The sequence below is a fragment of the Musa acuminata genome, chromosome BXJ3-6, assembly GCF_036884655.1.
Source record: "Musa acuminata AAA Group cultivar baxijiao chromosome BXJ3-6, Cavendish_Baxijiao_AAA, whole genome shotgun sequence".
Lineage (NCBI taxonomy): Eukaryota > Viridiplantae > Streptophyta > Magnoliopsida > Zingiberales > Musaceae > Musa > Musa acuminata.
This window is the reverse complement of record NC_088354.1, coordinates 9,505,994-9,524,465: the sequence shown is the minus strand read 5'-3', so window position 1 is coordinate 9,524,465 and position 18,472 is coordinate 9,505,994. Positions and strand designations below refer to the sequence as shown.

At 39.1% G+C, this 18,472-nt stretch overlaps 1 protein-coding gene across 2 annotated transcripts; it reads right to left on the bottom strand.

Annotated features, from left to right (window-relative positions):
• Positions 1-299: 299 nt before the first annotated feature.
• On the bottom strand, positions 300-18,342 carry LOC135640199 (E3 ubiquitin-protein ligase UPL7-like). Of its 2 annotated transcripts, XM_065154428.1 has the most exons (14): positions 18,150-18,307; positions 17,906-18,028; positions 17,030-17,267; positions 16,227-16,816; positions 14,598-15,581; positions 14,171-14,502; positions 10,190-10,468; positions 9,843-10,095; positions 5,429-5,599; positions 5,250-5,342; positions 4,704-4,811; positions 2,724-2,840; positions 1,239-1,328; positions 300-1,151 (listed from the first exon to the last, which is right to left on the bottom strand). In XM_065154428.1, exons 1-14 carry the CDS (start codon positions 18,249-18,251, stop codon positions 1,068-1,070), a joined length of 3,564 nt encoding a protein of 1,187 aa, XP_065010500.1. In that variant the 5' UTR covers positions 18,252-18,307; the 3' UTR covers positions 300-1,067. The 2 variants fall into 2 exon arrangements, with proteins under 2 accessions (XP_065010500.1, XP_065010501.1); XM_065154429.1 differs by lacking the exons at positions 300-1,151; positions 1,239-1,328; positions 2,724-2,840; ... (1 more) ...; positions 5,250-5,342; positions 5,429-5,599 and adding an exon at positions 8,315-8,733 and having other exon boundaries at positions 18,150-18,342.
• Positions 18,343-18,472: the final 130 nt, after the last annotated feature.

The following is an 18,472-nucleotide window of genomic DNA, read 5'->3' as shown; positions in this document are numbered from 1 at the left end:
ACCTTTTGCCATAAAGGATACTAGGAGAAGCAAAGAGTGTTTCAGGGTCATTATTACCCTTTTCCTTTAGTGTAGCTGCTTATAAAAGAAAGGAAGCTTGGATGGTAAGCAGGTTATGCCAGTGACGACACAGATCATGTACTTAAAAGAGAACATCAAGTCACTCGCAATATCATATGCTTTCCTCAGGCATTCTTACCTCTATTCCAATGGTCGTCTTCTGTATACACTTCCACTGCAGTAAGCTACCTTAATTGCCACTGAAAGATGATCGAAGATGTTAGCAGCAACATAAGCTCTTCAAAAAATGGTGGAATGCAGAGGTGTGTTGATAAGACTTCAGTGGTGAGAATAGTATATCCATCCAAACAAATAACTTCCTGTTGATGGCTTGACAGATTAGATGATACAAACAAAAATAGAATAAAAGGAGTTACTACATAACACACTTCATGAGCTGTGAAGGTTTCTCCCACCATTTGGCAGTGCCAGTGCCAGTGCCAATGTCTTCCAGTGCTGCTTATGAGGTGACAGATCTAATAGTGTTGGGAATCTTGGGTCCTTTTTCATTTGGACAATGCGATTTTGTCTTACAGTACTAGAAAAGATTTGGTGCAAACTTCATGCTCGAAGTCAACGAAGCGTCCTCTGGTTTTCTCTGTTTCCTTTCTTGCTGCCAACAAAGCTGTTTCCAATCTCTACTGCAAACATGGATTCCCATCAACTTTGTAGCAGGAACGAGATATTCTAAACATACTCCTCATCTCGTAGATGGAGAAGGGTAGTATAACTTCCTGCACGCATCGATCTGTTCTGACCACAAGGAGAGTGGACAAAGTCAATACGTCATTACAGAGCAGAACAGACATGCCTTGGTCGGTCTGTGAGGATCGACGAGTCCTCAAACAATACATTGCAATGCCACCTGTGGTCACAACCATACACTGATCTCTCTTGCGATGCGGTAATGCTAATATACATCTTTCACTTTACCACAGCCTGTTGGACATGATGTCGGACGGGGGTGCAGGAGGATATACAAATTACACAAGTCGAATGATGTACAGTTAAGAAAGTTCGAATCCAGTGTTTGAACTGATTGCATAGAGAAGCTTGTTCCTCAACGTACTCGATCGTTTGTATGTCGGGAGCTGCCAAATTAAGAGTAGTTGTTTAACTAGGAAAACAGCGATAGCAACTTGAAGAATAATGTACCGAAGATGCATCTTGTCATTTACCTTGAGTGTATTGTAGCAGGTGGAAGCCGAGGGAAGCCGATCCACATCTTGTCCACCTAGTGTAGCCCATAGGGGTAAATCACACGCGACCTGAACATACAAATTGGAAACCAGCTGGGACTAAGTAACAAATATATTTCAGGCGGAACATTAGAATCAAATTCATTGTGTAACAAACAGTAATAAAACAGCAAATTGCTTGTAGATTTTGAACGAGATCTGGAGCTATTTGTGTCATCAACACTCTTTTTTACCCATACTTTTATCTATGTAGCAACAGATAAATAGTTGGAAAGGCCTCACATGAAACTGACTCGTAAGCTCTCCCTAGTGTCTCGAGCATGCTTAAGGTGGTTGTGAGGCTACATTGTCAGCCTACATTGTCAGGCCATACATAGAAATGGAGGAGATATTCAAGCTATCAAGGTCACTTTGATATGACCATTCCATAACATTCCAGGATCTAACTGGCAACTATAAGTATGCATTTTCCAAAACCAAACTAACCTTCAATTTTGTTGGGCTAATTAAATATACGCCTGAATAAGTCATTAATCTAAGCATTTTACTGCATGGAAAACTAAACCCTAGGATCTTTATCCAGAACGTTTAAGGTCAGGAAAGATGGATGACATCGAGCACTTTATATTTAATAACTTCAAGAGATACTATATTGCAGATAACCCTCTGCATTATTGGTTTAAACCCCTCAACAGAATATGCAACTTGATATACAGGACAAGGTAACAACGGAAAAAGAACTGCCATCAGTAACATATAACAGAAATGGAATATACTTCAAGCATTCCAAAATCTCACACAAAAATGCTTAATTACACCACTAATAATATTTGTATCTTTTCACTCTTTTCTTCCCCACTTACCAGGCCAACCGACATTTTCCACTCCATCTTGCAATCTTCTCCATCACACCACTCTTCCACTTGATTGCCTTTCTACACAACCACCACCATCACCAACAACATCATCATCTCTTTCTTCATCACCATTACACAACCTCCATCGCCACCATGACCGCCACCGAACCACCTAGCTATACCAATGCTACAGGGACACCAGCAACCCAACCCCAGTTACCCCGCCAACAGAAATTTTACCTTAGTCCTTGAACAAACAATAAAAAATCTGTAAATAGGGTCCTACTAGAAGGATTTTCTTTAGTAACGCCACACTTAAGAAAATGATAATTGCTATGTAAAAGAGTATTTCACAACTTAAAATTGCCATTAGAAGTCTCATATGGGTCTAGTCTGACCCCAGGCATGACAGTGTAACAGGTTAACCAACCAAGTCTCAGATTCCAACAGGGACGGGGCCATAGAATCCAATCTTTACCCAGCAGTGGGCTTCTTCCTGAGCCAGGATAGAGATCTTTTCCTCTAAAATTAAAGCCTTTAATATAGATTGTACAAGTTACTGATTACATGAGATTAGATGTATCAAAAGCCTCAAGCAAAATAATACCTTGTGAATGGTGAAGGCAGGCTGTAGGTGCTTGAACCCAAGTAAAGGAGCACGTGAACAGCTTGTCACAAACTTCAGTAACATGCACCTTTCAATTGCTTTAAAGCCTTTCACAACCTGCAAGGTGGACATATAGAAGATAATCCTTTTGAAAAGATGGACATGTCCAAACAGGACTCACAAATGCACGGCAAAGAGATATATGTCAATCACATTAGTGGTATGAGAAGATGTAAAGACCTGAGAGAGTTTAACAAAACCCATATAAGGAATTTGATAGCTCTTACTAATAATACTACTCCACATAGAGTTCAATGACAGTAAAAGATCTATCAGCTGAACCGAATTAGTGCCATTGTACAATTAATTGCTATATTTTATAGAAGTGCTAACCAGTGACTGTCATATTGCATGATATAGTCCGAAACAGCTGGTACATATCAGTCTGCCCAACAACCAGTACACTGACCAGCCCATTTCAGGCAGCATGCAGGAAGCGAAGGTGCACCATCCAGTACACCCCTTGTGTATCACCAATATGGTCAAGTGATTTGGCTCGATTGGACTGGTACGGTCAAAATCTGATGGTTACTAACCAATACAGGTCAAGAACGATCAAGTATTAACTGTATCAGGCGATACATAGGCATAAAAAACAGAACACCCCACTCGTCCTCTGTGCTGCCCGAAACGGGCTGGTCAATGTACCAGTGTACCAGTTGTCAGGCAGACTAGTACATACCAGTCGTTTCCTACTGTAACGAACAGTATGACAGTCACTTCACCGATCTTCTCACTATGACCTTCTTGTGCTTGTCTTTTTGGATTGAGATCCTTTCTTACACTTCAACCAATGGAGATAAAATTTCATTGCTATCATACCAAGTTAGATAGGTACTATGATGTTCCAAAAGGGCTGGAAAGTGCTTAAGAATGCTGAAATATCACCTCTTGTTGATTGTCTCAAGTCGTAAAGAGCTGTCCCAAGCTGCTTCAACTCCTATTCAAGCAATTTCAACAGTCTGATTGATGAGAAATTAAGCCTAGATCAAGCCTAGTGCCAACATAGAGTGGTTAGTGTCGTGTCCAAGGTTGAACTCCATTTTAAAACATTTCACCATTAACAAAGCAACAGATCCTTAAGAGACCATATCTAAGGTACAAATGACACATGGATTTCTTGCAAATTGTAACAAATTAACTAAATATCTTCTACAAGTCCAGGGTAGTGTAGCCATTTCTCATTGCTCTCGATCAAAACTACTTTGGTTTCCTCCCCTACTTATCCTTATTGGAAAATTTAATGGTCTTCTTAAAAAATAACTAAACGACCTTAAATCACTTTCCGCCATCTCTCCTAAACGAACAATATATACATTTCCAAGTATGCAATCATTTTCTAATCTATTTATTCCTTGTAACACCAGCTATCAATCTCAATGTCCTCAGCTCAACAACATTAACATTTTGGACATTGTTCTCAATAATGGCATGTCAAATAAACTTGAACTGAAATCAACTACTATTAGTAGATTGAACTTTGTTAATTATAATTAGGTAAACAATCTATGAAAGTAATTTGTCTATGACACCAGACTATTTAATGTAGTTATATTTAAAAAGACAAAAAAATAACTAGCATTTAGTTTATGATACGCAAGAATGATCCTTGGATGACATTGTAACTTCTAATGATCACCTTAACACTCAAATGATCATCCAACATTGAAAAAAAAAACATCATTAGTTTATATTTCACAGCCAAGACTCTTGGTGCATTATATATTATTTTTCTCACAGAGCGAAAACCACTTAAGATGCAGAATATGATTTAGGAGATCATGCTAACTGACCACTCCAACATGGCAACAAAAGAATGCTGCACAGAACCAGAAACATAAATGCAATGATGTAACGTTTTCCCACGTGTTGAACTTCAGATTAGTCATAAAAAAACCCTTGGTTTTATTAGATCAGTACCTCCCAGAAGAGCTTGACTGTACGACTTGTCTCAGAATAACCACCAGAATACTTTGTATTGCTTCGGAGATCATCAACATCGAAGTCATTTATACCGCCTGAAAGCAACTGCATGAGGCAAGTATGGATCATAAGACCACACAGGATACCAACTTCTCAAAAGAAGGGAGGAGTTCCCCAGCAAATTTAAAAGTCCATTGTTTACAGGAATTTCCATTAGATGAAACAGATCAAATCAAATGTGCAATGAGCTTCGAATGTTTATTATTTTCTGCATAATTTATCATCAGGCATGAACATAGGAAAAATAATAATGCAACAACATCATGAGTTGACCATAAAAAGAATCCCTCAAGTGTCTGACGGAAAGATATTACATTGTAAGAATATGTAGTGGAATTTTGCAGATAACCACAAGATGTCTAAATATGAAGATCATCTCTGATTTTCTATATGTTATTATTGGGCCTCTCTTAAGTGCCCTGAGTCAATGCCATTATACAAAATGTTACAATTCTATCACATCACATCTGAAGGGAGAAGTACCTGGTTGAATTCATTTGCATTAAATAAGCTCAACCAAGATGGAGATATGAGATCAATCAAGCCTCTATAAAACGCATTTGCAAACGGGAGTATCTGCATCATACATTCGGTAAAGAGAAGTATCAGTAATCACAGGCAATATAAAATAACATGCCTAAGTATCACAACCACAAACATACTTGGCGATTCAGTTTGTAATCTGCCATTGCATGTACATATTGCAACTTATTCTCATTTGTTACCGAGATATTTGTACCACCAGGTTTAAGCTCGGTGACAATCCTTTTCCCACATATGTCCTCAGCAACGGTAAAATCTAAAGCTAGATCCGTGACATCACCATCAAAATGCTGTTGAATATAAGAATATTTAAAGTTTCAATCTAAATATACATGTAATACTGAAGTGTGAAATGAATTTAACAGTGTCAACATCAACAAAAAAAACATTAATATTTTCATCATCGTAACAAAGGCAATCATAATCATAAAGTAAACATAAGCAAATGTACCAGTCAACTCCTTTGATACCACTGGTCAGCTCAGAAAAATAAGTGCCAATTATTAATGGCATGGATTCCAAAACTTGTTCCTCAATGGCAGCATATTATAGGTTACTTGCCATTTTATGACAACTAATATTTTTTGAACTTTTGAACATGAAAGAACAAAAAGGTATCATAAAATCCTTCTCCATTGATATGGAGCAAGCTTTTAAAGAAATTCAAAATTGAGAAGTCCCTATCAAAGATTCAACAAAAATATACTCTTAACCAGGGTCCTCAATTTCGATGTGTATCGCCCGGTACAGGCGGTACATACTGGTCCGAGAGGATACTGGTATGTGGACCATCCTCTACCAGGCGATACTAATGTTTTGATTGGTACTAAGACATACCAACCAATATCGAGGCATACCGACCAGTACCGCCTCGGATTTCGACCATTACCAAGGCATACCGGTCGGTACGCTCTGACATGATAGGTGGAGGCATTTTTATGGTTTTAGGACATACGACCGGTACGCTCTGACATGGTAGGTGAAGGCATTTTTAAGGTTTTAGGACATGCCGTCAGTATGCCCTGGTGTATCGATGGTACATACCGATATGTACCGCACCTAGAAGAGCTTGGTACACCGGTATGGACCAGTATTCAAAACCCTGCTCTTAGCTACCAAGTTAATGTGCCAAAATCCAACCTAAAGCATATACAGACAGAAGAGAAACTTGGCTTCTACAATGGTATACACCTAAATCTTTACTCCAATGTGCCTTACTGAGTACATTTGAGTGAACACTTAAGATGTCAAAGCCAAGCATAGTCAATAACCAGCTGCAATATGGTATGCACCTAAATCTCTGATCAAAAGGCTACAACGTTCTACTGGAGACCTGCATGTGCTTCGAACGCAAAAATATCGGAAAAGGGAGATATCTATGTAACATAATGCCCAAACTAAAAATTGGCTGTGAAGATTTTGTTTCAAGATGACATCTGCTATGCCAGGGACATTCTCTAGGAAGCTACTCACATTATAAAGAAATAATTGAATATAAACTGATATTCATGAAATCTGTAATTTGGCTCCTAAAAACACACCACAAAGATGACTAAAAATTAGGAATATCATAATGTGACAGTATGAGTAAAGCTAAAAATATATGCCCCCAGGATACAGCTACTTAAATTTGTTATGGAGCAGCGTCACCCTAAATCACCCAGAACTTAAGAGTCTTAGACCTGACACTAAAATGCCATCAACAAGAACATCAGACATCACATCGGTCAGCTTGGGGCAGGACATATGGTTCACTTCAAGGTCAGTCCATGTTGTCCAGACTCAAGTATGGCAGAGTCAAACCACTTGGAAAAGAGGGTGCCTTGGACCTACCTGCCTACATGACAGCCGCCTCAACACTAGCTGATGAATACTGATGAGAACAGCATAGACATGAACTACATTTGTCAAACTAGTCTTCTACTTGGACTAGGAGTTCATAGGAAGGTGGCAGCCTCCTTCAATTGGGAGATGGTTGGAAAGCTGATATTGACACATACGATAATTAGAAGACAAAACAGCAGTCTCCTTGAATTGGGAGAAGGTTGGAAGGCTGATACTGACTCATACGAGATATTAGAAGACAAACTGACTCAAAGCAGAAGCTTCCTCTTGATATTGGAGCTGAGGGCCTATTTAGAAATGAGGCCTTAGACTCAACTCTCAGGTTTCAAATGCCAAACAGACAGATACATACTAAACAATTTTTACTACTTCAATCAAGTATTGACACAATACATATGGCTCAACAACAGTAGATATCAGTTCATTTATTTTTTTATTATAATATTCAACTTTACCAAACAATATAGATCAGTATACCACCTGAAATACCAGTACCTTATTGGTCCACTAGATGACCGAATGTGGCATCAGACTAATATATAACCTTGGTTAGAGTCGTTAGACCAGTGTTTTTAAAAGCACTAGGCGCCAAAAGGTGCCAAGGTCAAGCGAGTTGATCTAGAATATTAAAATATTAAAATATATAATATAATTTTAAAATATATATAATATAAAATGAAAATATGGTAACAATAGTTAATAGCAGTTTTAATTATCAGTTCCAAGGATTAATAATCCATTGTTAAGAGTAGTTTTAATCCATTGTTAACAATATGGATTCAATCAGGCGCTCGCTTGAGGCGCCCGATGCCTTGGCTCACGCGAATGCCCAGGCAATGCTTCAATGAAGTGTGTCGCTTGGATCCTATGCGAGGTGCTCGAGTGAGGCGAGTGAAGAGCATCGCTCGGACCCTGTGCGAGGCGCTTGGGCCTCGCCTTGCATCGCCCGAGCGACAATAGCAACGGAGAAAGCTGCAAACCTATCCCTTTATGACGGAGGGAGCTGCACATAAAAGATTAAGCGGTAGAGGGAACTACGCATGAAAAAAGCAATGGTGAAGGAGGAAGATTCGAACCTTTACGTCGATGGCGAAGGACTTAGTCGGTGGTGGAATAGGAAGATTGGACCTTTTCATCGGCTACAGAGGAAGCAACGGCAGATCTTTACCGAGCGAGTCGAGGGAAGGGGGTGGGTTTCAATGTTTACTATTAGACTTAGTAGATTTAATTGAACTAACCAAGTCATTGTTGAATCAAACCAGAGTCCAAAATTTGGTTCAACTCATTGGATTCAATCAGGTGCTCGCCTAAGGCGCCCGGTGCCTCAGCTCACGCGAACGCCCAGGCGACTCTTCAATGAAGTGAGTCGCTTGGACCCTATGCGAGGTGCTCGAGTGAGGCGACTGAAGAGCATCGCCCGAACCCTGCGTGAGGCGCTTGGGCCTTACCTTGCCTCGCCCGAGCGCCTAGGTTAGCATCTTGTCACACACTTAGCTGGTTTTGCCTAAGTCGTGCGGCACCCTTGCGTGTCCGTCCGCAAAGATCAACCTCCCCGAAACCTCCTATAGTCTCTTAGGACCTACAAAAGAGAAAACGAGTTAAAGAAAGCATCTCACTCGGGATCCACAATCAATCATTTCAGCAAACACTTCATAGTCAATGTAAATTACAAACATACTTCACAAGCTCTGAACGACCGCACAACAAAGGGTCCAAAATGGTCCACTACAGACCGAAATCCCCACAAGTGCCCACATGATACAACCTTTGTTTGCAAGCCTAAAACGACCACCAAAACCAAAGAAAATGGAGCTGCTAAGCCTACTATCAGCCCTTTACATGCTGTGAAAAGCATGAACAAAACTGAAAGACATGGACATACATGAGCATTACATCAAACACCCCGTTTACAGTCTTGTCCGTGACAGCCTAGGCATCTTTTAAAAGCACTGGGTCAGACTATACCGACTATACCTTAACTAGGATGACCATCCCTACATGGCTGTTATCGACCAACATAAAGGACCCTGGGGGTTTTGTCCAGTTCTAAAATGAACATAAAGCAGTGAATTTGAGAGATATTTTAGTCAAGACCTGATGCATTATTTAGTCCAATTAGGATTATAGCATTGTAGCCTATAATGATTGATGATTCTAAGCAGGTAAGGCATCAGTTGAAACTCGAGATTTTATTCTTCATCCAAGTAGTCCTTAGAGATTTCCTATATACATGCCAAGAGATCTAGAACTTTTCATATAACCAAGGGAAGGAAGTAAATTCTTCTAAATATAATTGCAACAAACCACGATAGCAAATGATGCGTCATTGCAGGAATCTAATATTACAAAGTTACTGAAGTACATATGTAAAAGTGATCCTAAATCTTGCTTGTAACATGAAAAACTAAAGTAACTTGAGATCAAAATCATTTTTAAAAATTGATTGAAAATATAATATTGATTTAGTACATAATCTTCGTAGAAATTAAATAGCATCAACATATTTAAAAATCTGTTCTCCGACATAGCTGAAAGGTATTCTTATAAAAATGACCATGATCTATTATCAAAACGTAGGCTCAAAATGACTAAATAAAACAGTTTAAGCAAGCATCACCTGACTTATGAAAACATGCAGCAAGACCATACAACTTAAAGAGAGACTAAAGCTTGAAGAAAATTATTTACCTTTACATATATAAGATTTCTGTAGAGTTCAGAATCCAGAGTTGAGAGTTCATCAAGAAAGCTATACCGACCTAGTAGCTTTTGCACAAATACCAATGAAAAAGAATACTCCAGTAAAATGCCTTCATAAAGTGCTTTCCCAACAACCCTACCAAGGAATTCAATCATCTCAATGCCATTATCTAACAATCTAGCAGCCATATTAGGAATTAAGCTGCTATCTGAGGTGGATGTCTGTGAAAATAGACCAAACCTGCCCCAACCAAAAATAAGTGTTTATCCTTTAGATTTCATATATTTGAGATGCATCTGAAAAAAAAATAAAGCACAAATTAAATATGACTTACTCTGGGTTAAAGCCAGACTTAGACAAATCAGTTAAAAACTCCTTTGACAGACCACCATAGTCAAGACCAGCCTCGGGAAGACCACTTTCATTAATAAATGAAACATTAATGCATGACTTCAACTTAGGCCCAAGGAAGTTCAATTGCTTGTATCCATCTTCAACAATGTGGTCTCGACGAACAACAATAGCAATTGAACCAGAAGCTGGTCCAGATAATTCACCAGCCACTCTTCTGGAAACTTTGTCCAACTTGATGAGTTCCCTAAACATTTGAACCCTGCAAGAAGGCATCATTATGAACTAAAAGAAAATCCCACACAGAAATAGGATAAGCATTAATCTCAAAAGTAAAACTGTGTGAACTCTTCTTGATGTGGTTACTAGCAAAGTAATGTTGTAAGACAATGGAAGACAAAATGAACATCAACAGAACATAATACAACTAGCAACTATGCATAGTCAATAAAAGGATGTATTAGACATCAACCAAGGCAGGAATGTTAAGTTTTTTTCTTTGGCATAGTGAATGATAAATCACAAATCCACAATGGAAGTATACTGAAACAAATGACTTAAAACCAGTGATTTAAAAAGCGCTAGGCGTGAAAAGGCACCAAGGTGCAAAAACGCCCGAAGCGCTAGGCGCTCGCCTGAGCAAAACGAGGCGCTAAAATATAAAAATATATAAAATAATTAATAAATATAATTATTTAAATAAAAATATGATATTAAATTAAAAAATCTTATAGAATCACAATATCACATTAACAAAAAAATCTCAAAATTCAAAACAATAACAATAATTTCAAATAAATAAAAAATAGCAGTATTAAAATTAAAAAAAAAAATTGATTTAGTAGGAGCGGGAGTGGGAGCGACGATAGTGGCAAGCAGCGGTAGTGGCAGCGACACCGATAGCGGTAGTAGCGAGCAACGACAGTGGTGTAAGAGTAAGACTGAGACTGCTGACTGAGAGAAGCAGCAGCGGTAACAGGAGCGGGAGCGACGAGGGGTGATAGTGACAACGGCAGCAGTGACAGCAACGACAAGCAACGACAGCGACAGTGGAGAGCAGCGACAAACAGGCAACGATAGCGGAGAGAGGCAGCAGCAGTAGAGAGGAAATGTCAACGGCAGAATCGCAAGCAGGGTTAGGGTTGAGGAAGTCACGAGATGGATGTTGGGAGGCTGATATCGGTGCTTTAGTTGGTTCGATCGAACCAACTAAAGCACCGGAGATCGAACCAAATGTAAAACACTGGTTCGATCGCCTAGGCTCGGGCGAGCACCTAGGTGGCGCCTCTTTGAAGCGAGGCGCCTGGACATGAAGCGAGGCCCTCGGGCCTCGCCTCGCCTCACTCGAGCGCCTATTGAAATCGCTGCTTAAAACAATCTAATAATTCATCAGAACTAGTAAGATCTCACCAGGAGCACAGACAACAGTTCAATACAATGTTAAGACATTCAAGTCCAACTAACAACTAATACTGTTTGAGAAGAAGGCTAGAGGAAAGTTAAATTTAACATCTGCTGATTATGTCTACATTTATAATACAAACAGAGAGTAAAAAGTGGTTGTTCCTCTCATCTCAAACAATCTCTTCTTTTTTAATCCATGAGCAAATAAGGACCCTTTTAGTTGTTAAAGGTCTTAACTTCAAAAGATGGAATGTCAGAAGTGATGATGACTATTGACTAAGTAAACTTTCTCCAAGGGTGCTAATAGCCCAGGGTTTATACTAAGCCAAGCCTAGGGGCTATAGACCCAACCCAGCTTTAACATTGTTTAAATCTTTAGGATGGCGGAAGCAAGTCAGACTCAGTGCACATTTGTGTTGATCACATGTGGCTGGACCAAGTTGGCCAAAGACCTAAAATTAAGGGAAGCCTGGGCACGCTTGATTTGATCTATGAACAGCACTATTCATTTAACATCCTTTCACTTTTTGAATATGTATCATAAATAGGGATGCTATGACCATTTTATCTCAGAGAACTTGTTAATAAACCCGTATGTACCAGGCAACAATCCATAATGCGTCACATCAAATTCTGCTTCCAGAACATAGTGGAAACTGGATATTACGAAATCATGGACTAAATAGGCAAATGATAATTATTTCTTATGTGTATAAATCCATCCTGTTATCAAAGGTCAAATGCATGATTGACAGGCCGAGGACCAAGTAATTCAGGGATCAGCAATTTAGAGGAATACAATGCCATTTAAATCATCTCAACTCTGCCACTATATAGTATATACATTAGCAAAAAGAATTATAGACTATAAATAAAATTCAAAAGAAAAGCTATAAGAAAACCAAAATTATTCTATGTTTTCTGGTCATGTAGAAATAGTATTGACCATAAATTTATAAAAGGCATAAAGAGCAGAGGTGAATTTCCAGATGCAACTAACCCCCATCTTAACCAAGTCTCTATACCTTATAATTATCATAAATTCATAATAACCAAATCCTTCAGATGCATTTCATTTATGACAAGAAATCTACTTTAAGGTTTCCAGTTCGTGTAACATCAATTCTTCTTACATGTCTAGTGCTAGAAACATGTTCCTACTTCCCTTGATGCACAGCCAAAAAGTTTGACATCCTATAAGTCACCTATCTATAGTTCTTTTCGACTGAGTTATCATAATTATGATGAAAGAAAATAAGCATCCCTCTTCCCGATCTTCCTAAAGTTTCACAATAATTTATAAGTTAAACTTACCCTAGTTTCTGTGACAAATTTCATTTCATTTTATTCATACAATGACAAAACTGGAGCTAGCAACCTTCTAGAAACTTAGGTGAGATTCAGGTTGCCAATGTTCTATGTACCGAACGGGGCAATGACACTTTCTTATGCTTTAGGTTCTTACCAGACACTTAACAGGAAAACATGGCTAAATGAAAAAAAATTCAATGTTTAAGTATATAAGGATGACCAGAGGTCCTGATTATTATAGTCCTCTATACTACTGCACCACCAGATCTGAAAAGAAATTTTACATCTCTTCATTCTTGATGGTGATGAGGATGGGCCTTATCATGCTTCAAGTTATGAATATAATCTCTCTGATTGCAAAAATAAGACCACATTGGTGGGAACCTCGTGCACTAGGCTGCTCTTTTGCTTTCTTTACTTGATCATATTGAAAATGTCATTCATGTCTTTTTTATTTTTGTTATCTACAATTGATTAGTGTTAAGTGGAACGGTTCATTAGGCTTGTGTTTGAAAAGACAATCAAAGAAACTTGTTGAAGGATAGATCTAAATACCAATCTATGTACAAACCACACTCTACCAGTCAGAAGCCAATCCTGTATGAGGTGTACGGATGTTAAATGATGAAACACGAATCATTAAAAACACAAGTATTCTTCTGGAGTTGCTTGTTGCTTCTAGACAATCAAATGACTTCAACAAGGCTCCACAATCTCTTGCAACTCTTCAAACCTATAAGCCAACAGAAACAGTTCTTGCAACCTAGTGTCTAATGTAAATGATCCAATCACAATCTTATCAGCTCCAGGTGACTTGTCAATGTAAGGATATAATCTACAATAAAATAGATTTGAGATGCTGAACTTGATTGGTAGTTGCAGGAAAAATACAATAGTGAGTTGATTAAAAGAAAGAATCAAGTCCTGTGCACAAGGCTCCCACGAGTACAGGACCTAGGAGAGACAATACACAAGACCTTACTTCACAAGCAGAGATGCTGTTTTCATGATTTAGACCCTGGTCACTCAAGTTGCAAAAGAACAATCTTACTATGATATCATTAGACACCCTCTGCACTAATGAATCGATGAAGACTAATAGTTATCTAGCAAAAAACCACAGCACTTGATATAAAGCTTCATAAAATGAATCATATATTAAGGCTTGAAAACAATTGATATATGATTTGAAAAACAATAACCACATTGGAAAAGCAATATTCTCGTTTAAAACCAATCAGCACCATACCTTTCCTCAAATGGATATACATGTGGTACGGTTGTTAGAATAGAGCTCACCGCAGGAATGGTTGAAGTATCTGTACCTTGCAGGTTTGAAAATGCAGCTTCATGAGCCCTAGCAGCTGCTGCAACTGGAAACCAACCTTTTCTAGCAGGCGCTAACCATAGAAAAGATGGGCAAAACTTGTGCCTGCAGTCCCTTTCATACAGGAAATGAAGGCATCTGACTGCCACATCAATCACTGGTCTGCAACTATTTCCATTGTGGACCAAAGAATTATAAACAAATGTATTAAGCACTGCTGCAATTCTTCGCTGCTGCTGCAGCGTGAAAGGAACCTAATGGAAAAAGGAGCAAACACCAAAAAGGGGGGACAAAATCAGATTCACATAAAAAACAAAAACAACCTAGAAAGTGAGTGAGCATCAATTACCTGTTTTTCATAGAATTCTATATCATCTAGAACTAATAACAAGTGTGCATAAGTAGCACAAAAGAGATACAAGATGCATGACAAATCCTTCGAAATCCCTTGAGCACCTTGTCTCATAGCTCCAATATCCCATATGTCGTAGCTTTCTTCAGCACACTGGCTCGGAAATAGAGGGACATCTCTTGAACAGGCATGAGTTTCGTTAGTTGACTTTCCAGCAATCTTTTGTAGCACATTTGCCCACTTACTTCCACTGTCCTTCATATTTCGAGGTTGCCTTGTATCAGATATCGCTTCAGTCTGTCTCTCGAAAGGTTCATCTCTGAATTGTTTGACTTCATGAGACACATGATCAGTTCCACGAGAAATAGAACTTTCCAGTATTTCCCAAAGCTCCAGAAGGAATCCGGGAGTAAAGGATAGTACATTAAGGATAGGTAACGAGCCAACAACAGGATTCAACAAAGAAAATATTCGAAGGAAATAATAATAGAAATATATGACATCTTGTAGACTCCAGTTCCTAGGATCCTCTAAGCTCTGATTTGTTACAAAAGAATCTGCCACTTCAGCCGGAGTAATTGCTTTTGTCATGGTCAGAAGCTTCCTCAGAAGCCACTGTTGATGCACAGGTCTAAGAAGATCAGTGTGGAACATCGCACGAGTGCATTCATCTGAATCAGCATCTCCTGGAAAAGAGTCACTAGTCACCAATATATCATCACTATCCTTTTTCACCAATCCTTCATTGCTCTCCAGCCAATGTAGGAAATTCTCTGAGATACAGTTAACAGCATGAACATATAGTTGACAATTTAGACCTTGGACAAAACAGCCAGAAGCACCAGAATCATTATTTTCTATAGACAAGTTTACAATGTTTGCAAGGGCCCAGCCCAAGGAAGGAACTGCTTTGGCAGTCAGACCTGACATTTCAGACTGGTCCAGATTCAACATCTCATCAAAGATTTTATCCTTGGAAACCTGCAAGCACCTACCCAGATATTGATTAGTTGAATGATATCTAAATTGTCACTATACCAAGAGTATATTGTTAATAGATGATAATTGTTTTGTGCTAAAACTAACAGAATCATGGTTTCAAATAACCGTCAGCACGACACATACTGCCTAATATATACCAGCACGATCAAGGACCTCTTTGAACTATGTATGGGTACTAGTTGGGACTCATTTTTTTCAATGATAGGTACATATCAGTGCGCTGGTATATGTGTCACCGTATTTAAAAGCATAGGCAGAACCATTATTAAGGAGGAGATGCTTAATTCTCCTTGAGAGATAGAATTGCACAAACCTCTCATATGTGTGTATAAGGAATTAGTTCCTGAAAACAATTTAATTAAGGCAGCAGATATCTTTGTCATAAAGTTAAAAGCTTATTGGATAAAGATATCCATCTTACTGATAGTACTTCAAGAATATGCAATGAAGAATCATAAAACAAACATCTTGGATTCTAAATCTAGATGAACAGGAAACACACTCATCTCCAGGGCATGTATTGGACAGATTTAATAAAAACATAACCTAAATAACAGTTATTTGATGTATGAAGCTATGCATAATAAAGTTCCAAAACCAAACAGATGATGAGTAGAGGTTTACCGATAAAACAGTGAGACATGGTAGCAGAACACGCTCATGTTTAAGAGCAGGCAGAAGTAGCGTTGGCAGAAGCCGAGTCAAATATGGAATCGTCAATATATATACACAGTACTTCTTAGAAGCATCATTCACATCAACAACATTGGAGTCATTCACATCTAACCTCTTCAAATGAAATGGGCGCAAAGATAAAGTCATGGCACTTGCAATAATCAGGAGATTATTTTCTGATGATGAGAAAATTGTCCTGCAGGAAGCATTCTGAGGACCATGTCTCAGCATGTACTTCCTAAAACAGCTATATATACCACTAAGGTTTGTAGTCATAAATCCAATTAATCTATTCACAGCAAAATGTGCATCTCCGATATCATCAGCTCTTAGATTCTTCCATCCTTTTATATCAGTTAAAGAAACAACTAAGCGCATTGCCAGAGCTGTAAGTGGAACCAGGTCACCCACATGACTGGAATTATCACACTCCGCAAGGAAAAACAGGCACAATGAAACTAGCCTTTGTGCTTGATAAAGCCATTTAGATTTCTCCTGCTGGGTACCCACAGATAGTAAACAAAAGTTCTTTTGTGCATCTACAAGTCACAAGAACAAAAAGTCAGCAAGAAGTGTTGATCTCGACATGCAGCGTGGCATGAAATGGCAGGAAATGTAGAAGTTCTGGAATTACTAAGGGATTCTGTTTGATGAATGCATCAAAACAACCTCTTCTAGATGAAGTTCCATGGTGCAAAATAAGAATGTAGTAAACTTCATTCAGAATGCAAGGACTATGAAAATCTGCATACCAGCTGAGCTAATACTTTGTAAGAGAATTCCAAAACATTTCATGACACATTTCACATTCCTAAGTTGTAGCTTCCACAGAGCCGGTGAGCGAGTAGCAAAGAAAAGAAAGGGTCTTAAGAAATTATTGGAGATCCATCCACTAGTCATGTGATCATCATAGTGATCAGCTAATGCTTCCCATTCTTCTTGAAGCTGTTCTGAGATCTTCTTGATAACAATATACCTCCGCCAGACTCTCTGAATGAGAAGTAACAAACCAGAAACAAGTTAAAATCACTTGTTGAGATTCAGTCACAGGATAACCAATTGCAATCCAGTCAAATTGTACATGAGGCACAAGAAAAAGAGGGAGACCCATGCAGAATCATCTTTCAGCATTTTGCATCATTTACTTCAGACAAACTTAGCACAAACACATTGTGGGGCTGCCACATAAAATGTGGCGTATATGTGGATGCAGATGTTCAATTCGTAAGTTAAATTTTGAAAAATTTATTTGACTGCGTTAACAAATTTATCGTTACCTCCTAATGTGGACATAGCAGAGCTAACAAACAACGTCCTTTTACAAAGTGTACAATGACTTCAGAGTTATAACCCAAGTAAGACACAAAATCTAATTCTGCAAGTATTATAACCTGACGCCTACTTTCACATTGGCACTAATCGACCACTAAAAAAATTACGTCTGGAATTGTCAATGGACCAATCGTGCTCCTAGGAAATGATACGTCCTTATTTCCAGAAATTATATAAAAATTTTATAAAATATTTCCGTACTAAATCACGACGAGTCGACGATGCATAAATTCCCAATCTTCACGATATCAATTCAAAAAGATAAAATATAGGGAGAAAGGAAGTAGGGTACCAACCTGGATGAATAGGGCAGCGGCGGAGGCACGGCGCTGGTAGCTACGGAGCTCCCTCTCGTGGGCAAGCTTCTCGAGGAGGGCGTCCCTTGTGATCTCCTTAGCGCTCGCGCCCCTCAGCGAGACCTGAGGCGACCGCGAGGAGACCGAAAGAAGGGATCAGAGGTCGGCGACCCAAGAACTCTTTCGAGAAAATCGCACGACTCGGGGAAATAATCGGAGACTGGTGCAGGAGGGAGGTACTTACCTGCCGTTGCTGCGGAGGTCCCGACATGCCGGGGGTGTTGCTCGCCTCTCCGCCCCCGTTCCCTCTAGCAAATCGATATTTGTGTTTCCCCGACACGGCCATTTTAGCCACGCCGAATCACCTGGAGGGACCACCAGGGTGATGTCCCTCCTCACGGGACCCACTTCTTGATAGAATGCGTCGACCGGCCTCACCACGTCATGCGGAGATGTTTCTGGGTGAGTCTGTACGGGTCCCCCAAGAATTGGGTTCCGAAACTGGATTTGCCCGGTCAGTCTCCCCTGTCAATCTTTTTCTTTTTCTTTTTTCTGTTCAGGAAATTT

Bases quoted from the DNA above. Each gene is read 5' to 3' on its own strand.
- LOC135640199 (XM_065154428.1), bottom strand. From the start codon at position 18,251: ATGGCCGTGTCGGGGAAACACAAATATCGATTTGCTAGAGGGAACGGG. The intron at 18,029-18,149 runs GTAAGTACCTCC...CGGTCGCCTCAG, and splicing joins GACCTCCGCAGCAACGGCAG to GTCTCGCTGAGGGGCGCGAG. The intron at 1,329-2,723 runs GTATTATTTTGC...TTGTATGTTCAG, and splicing joins CTGCCTTCACCATTCACAAG to GTCGCGTGTGATTTACCCCT.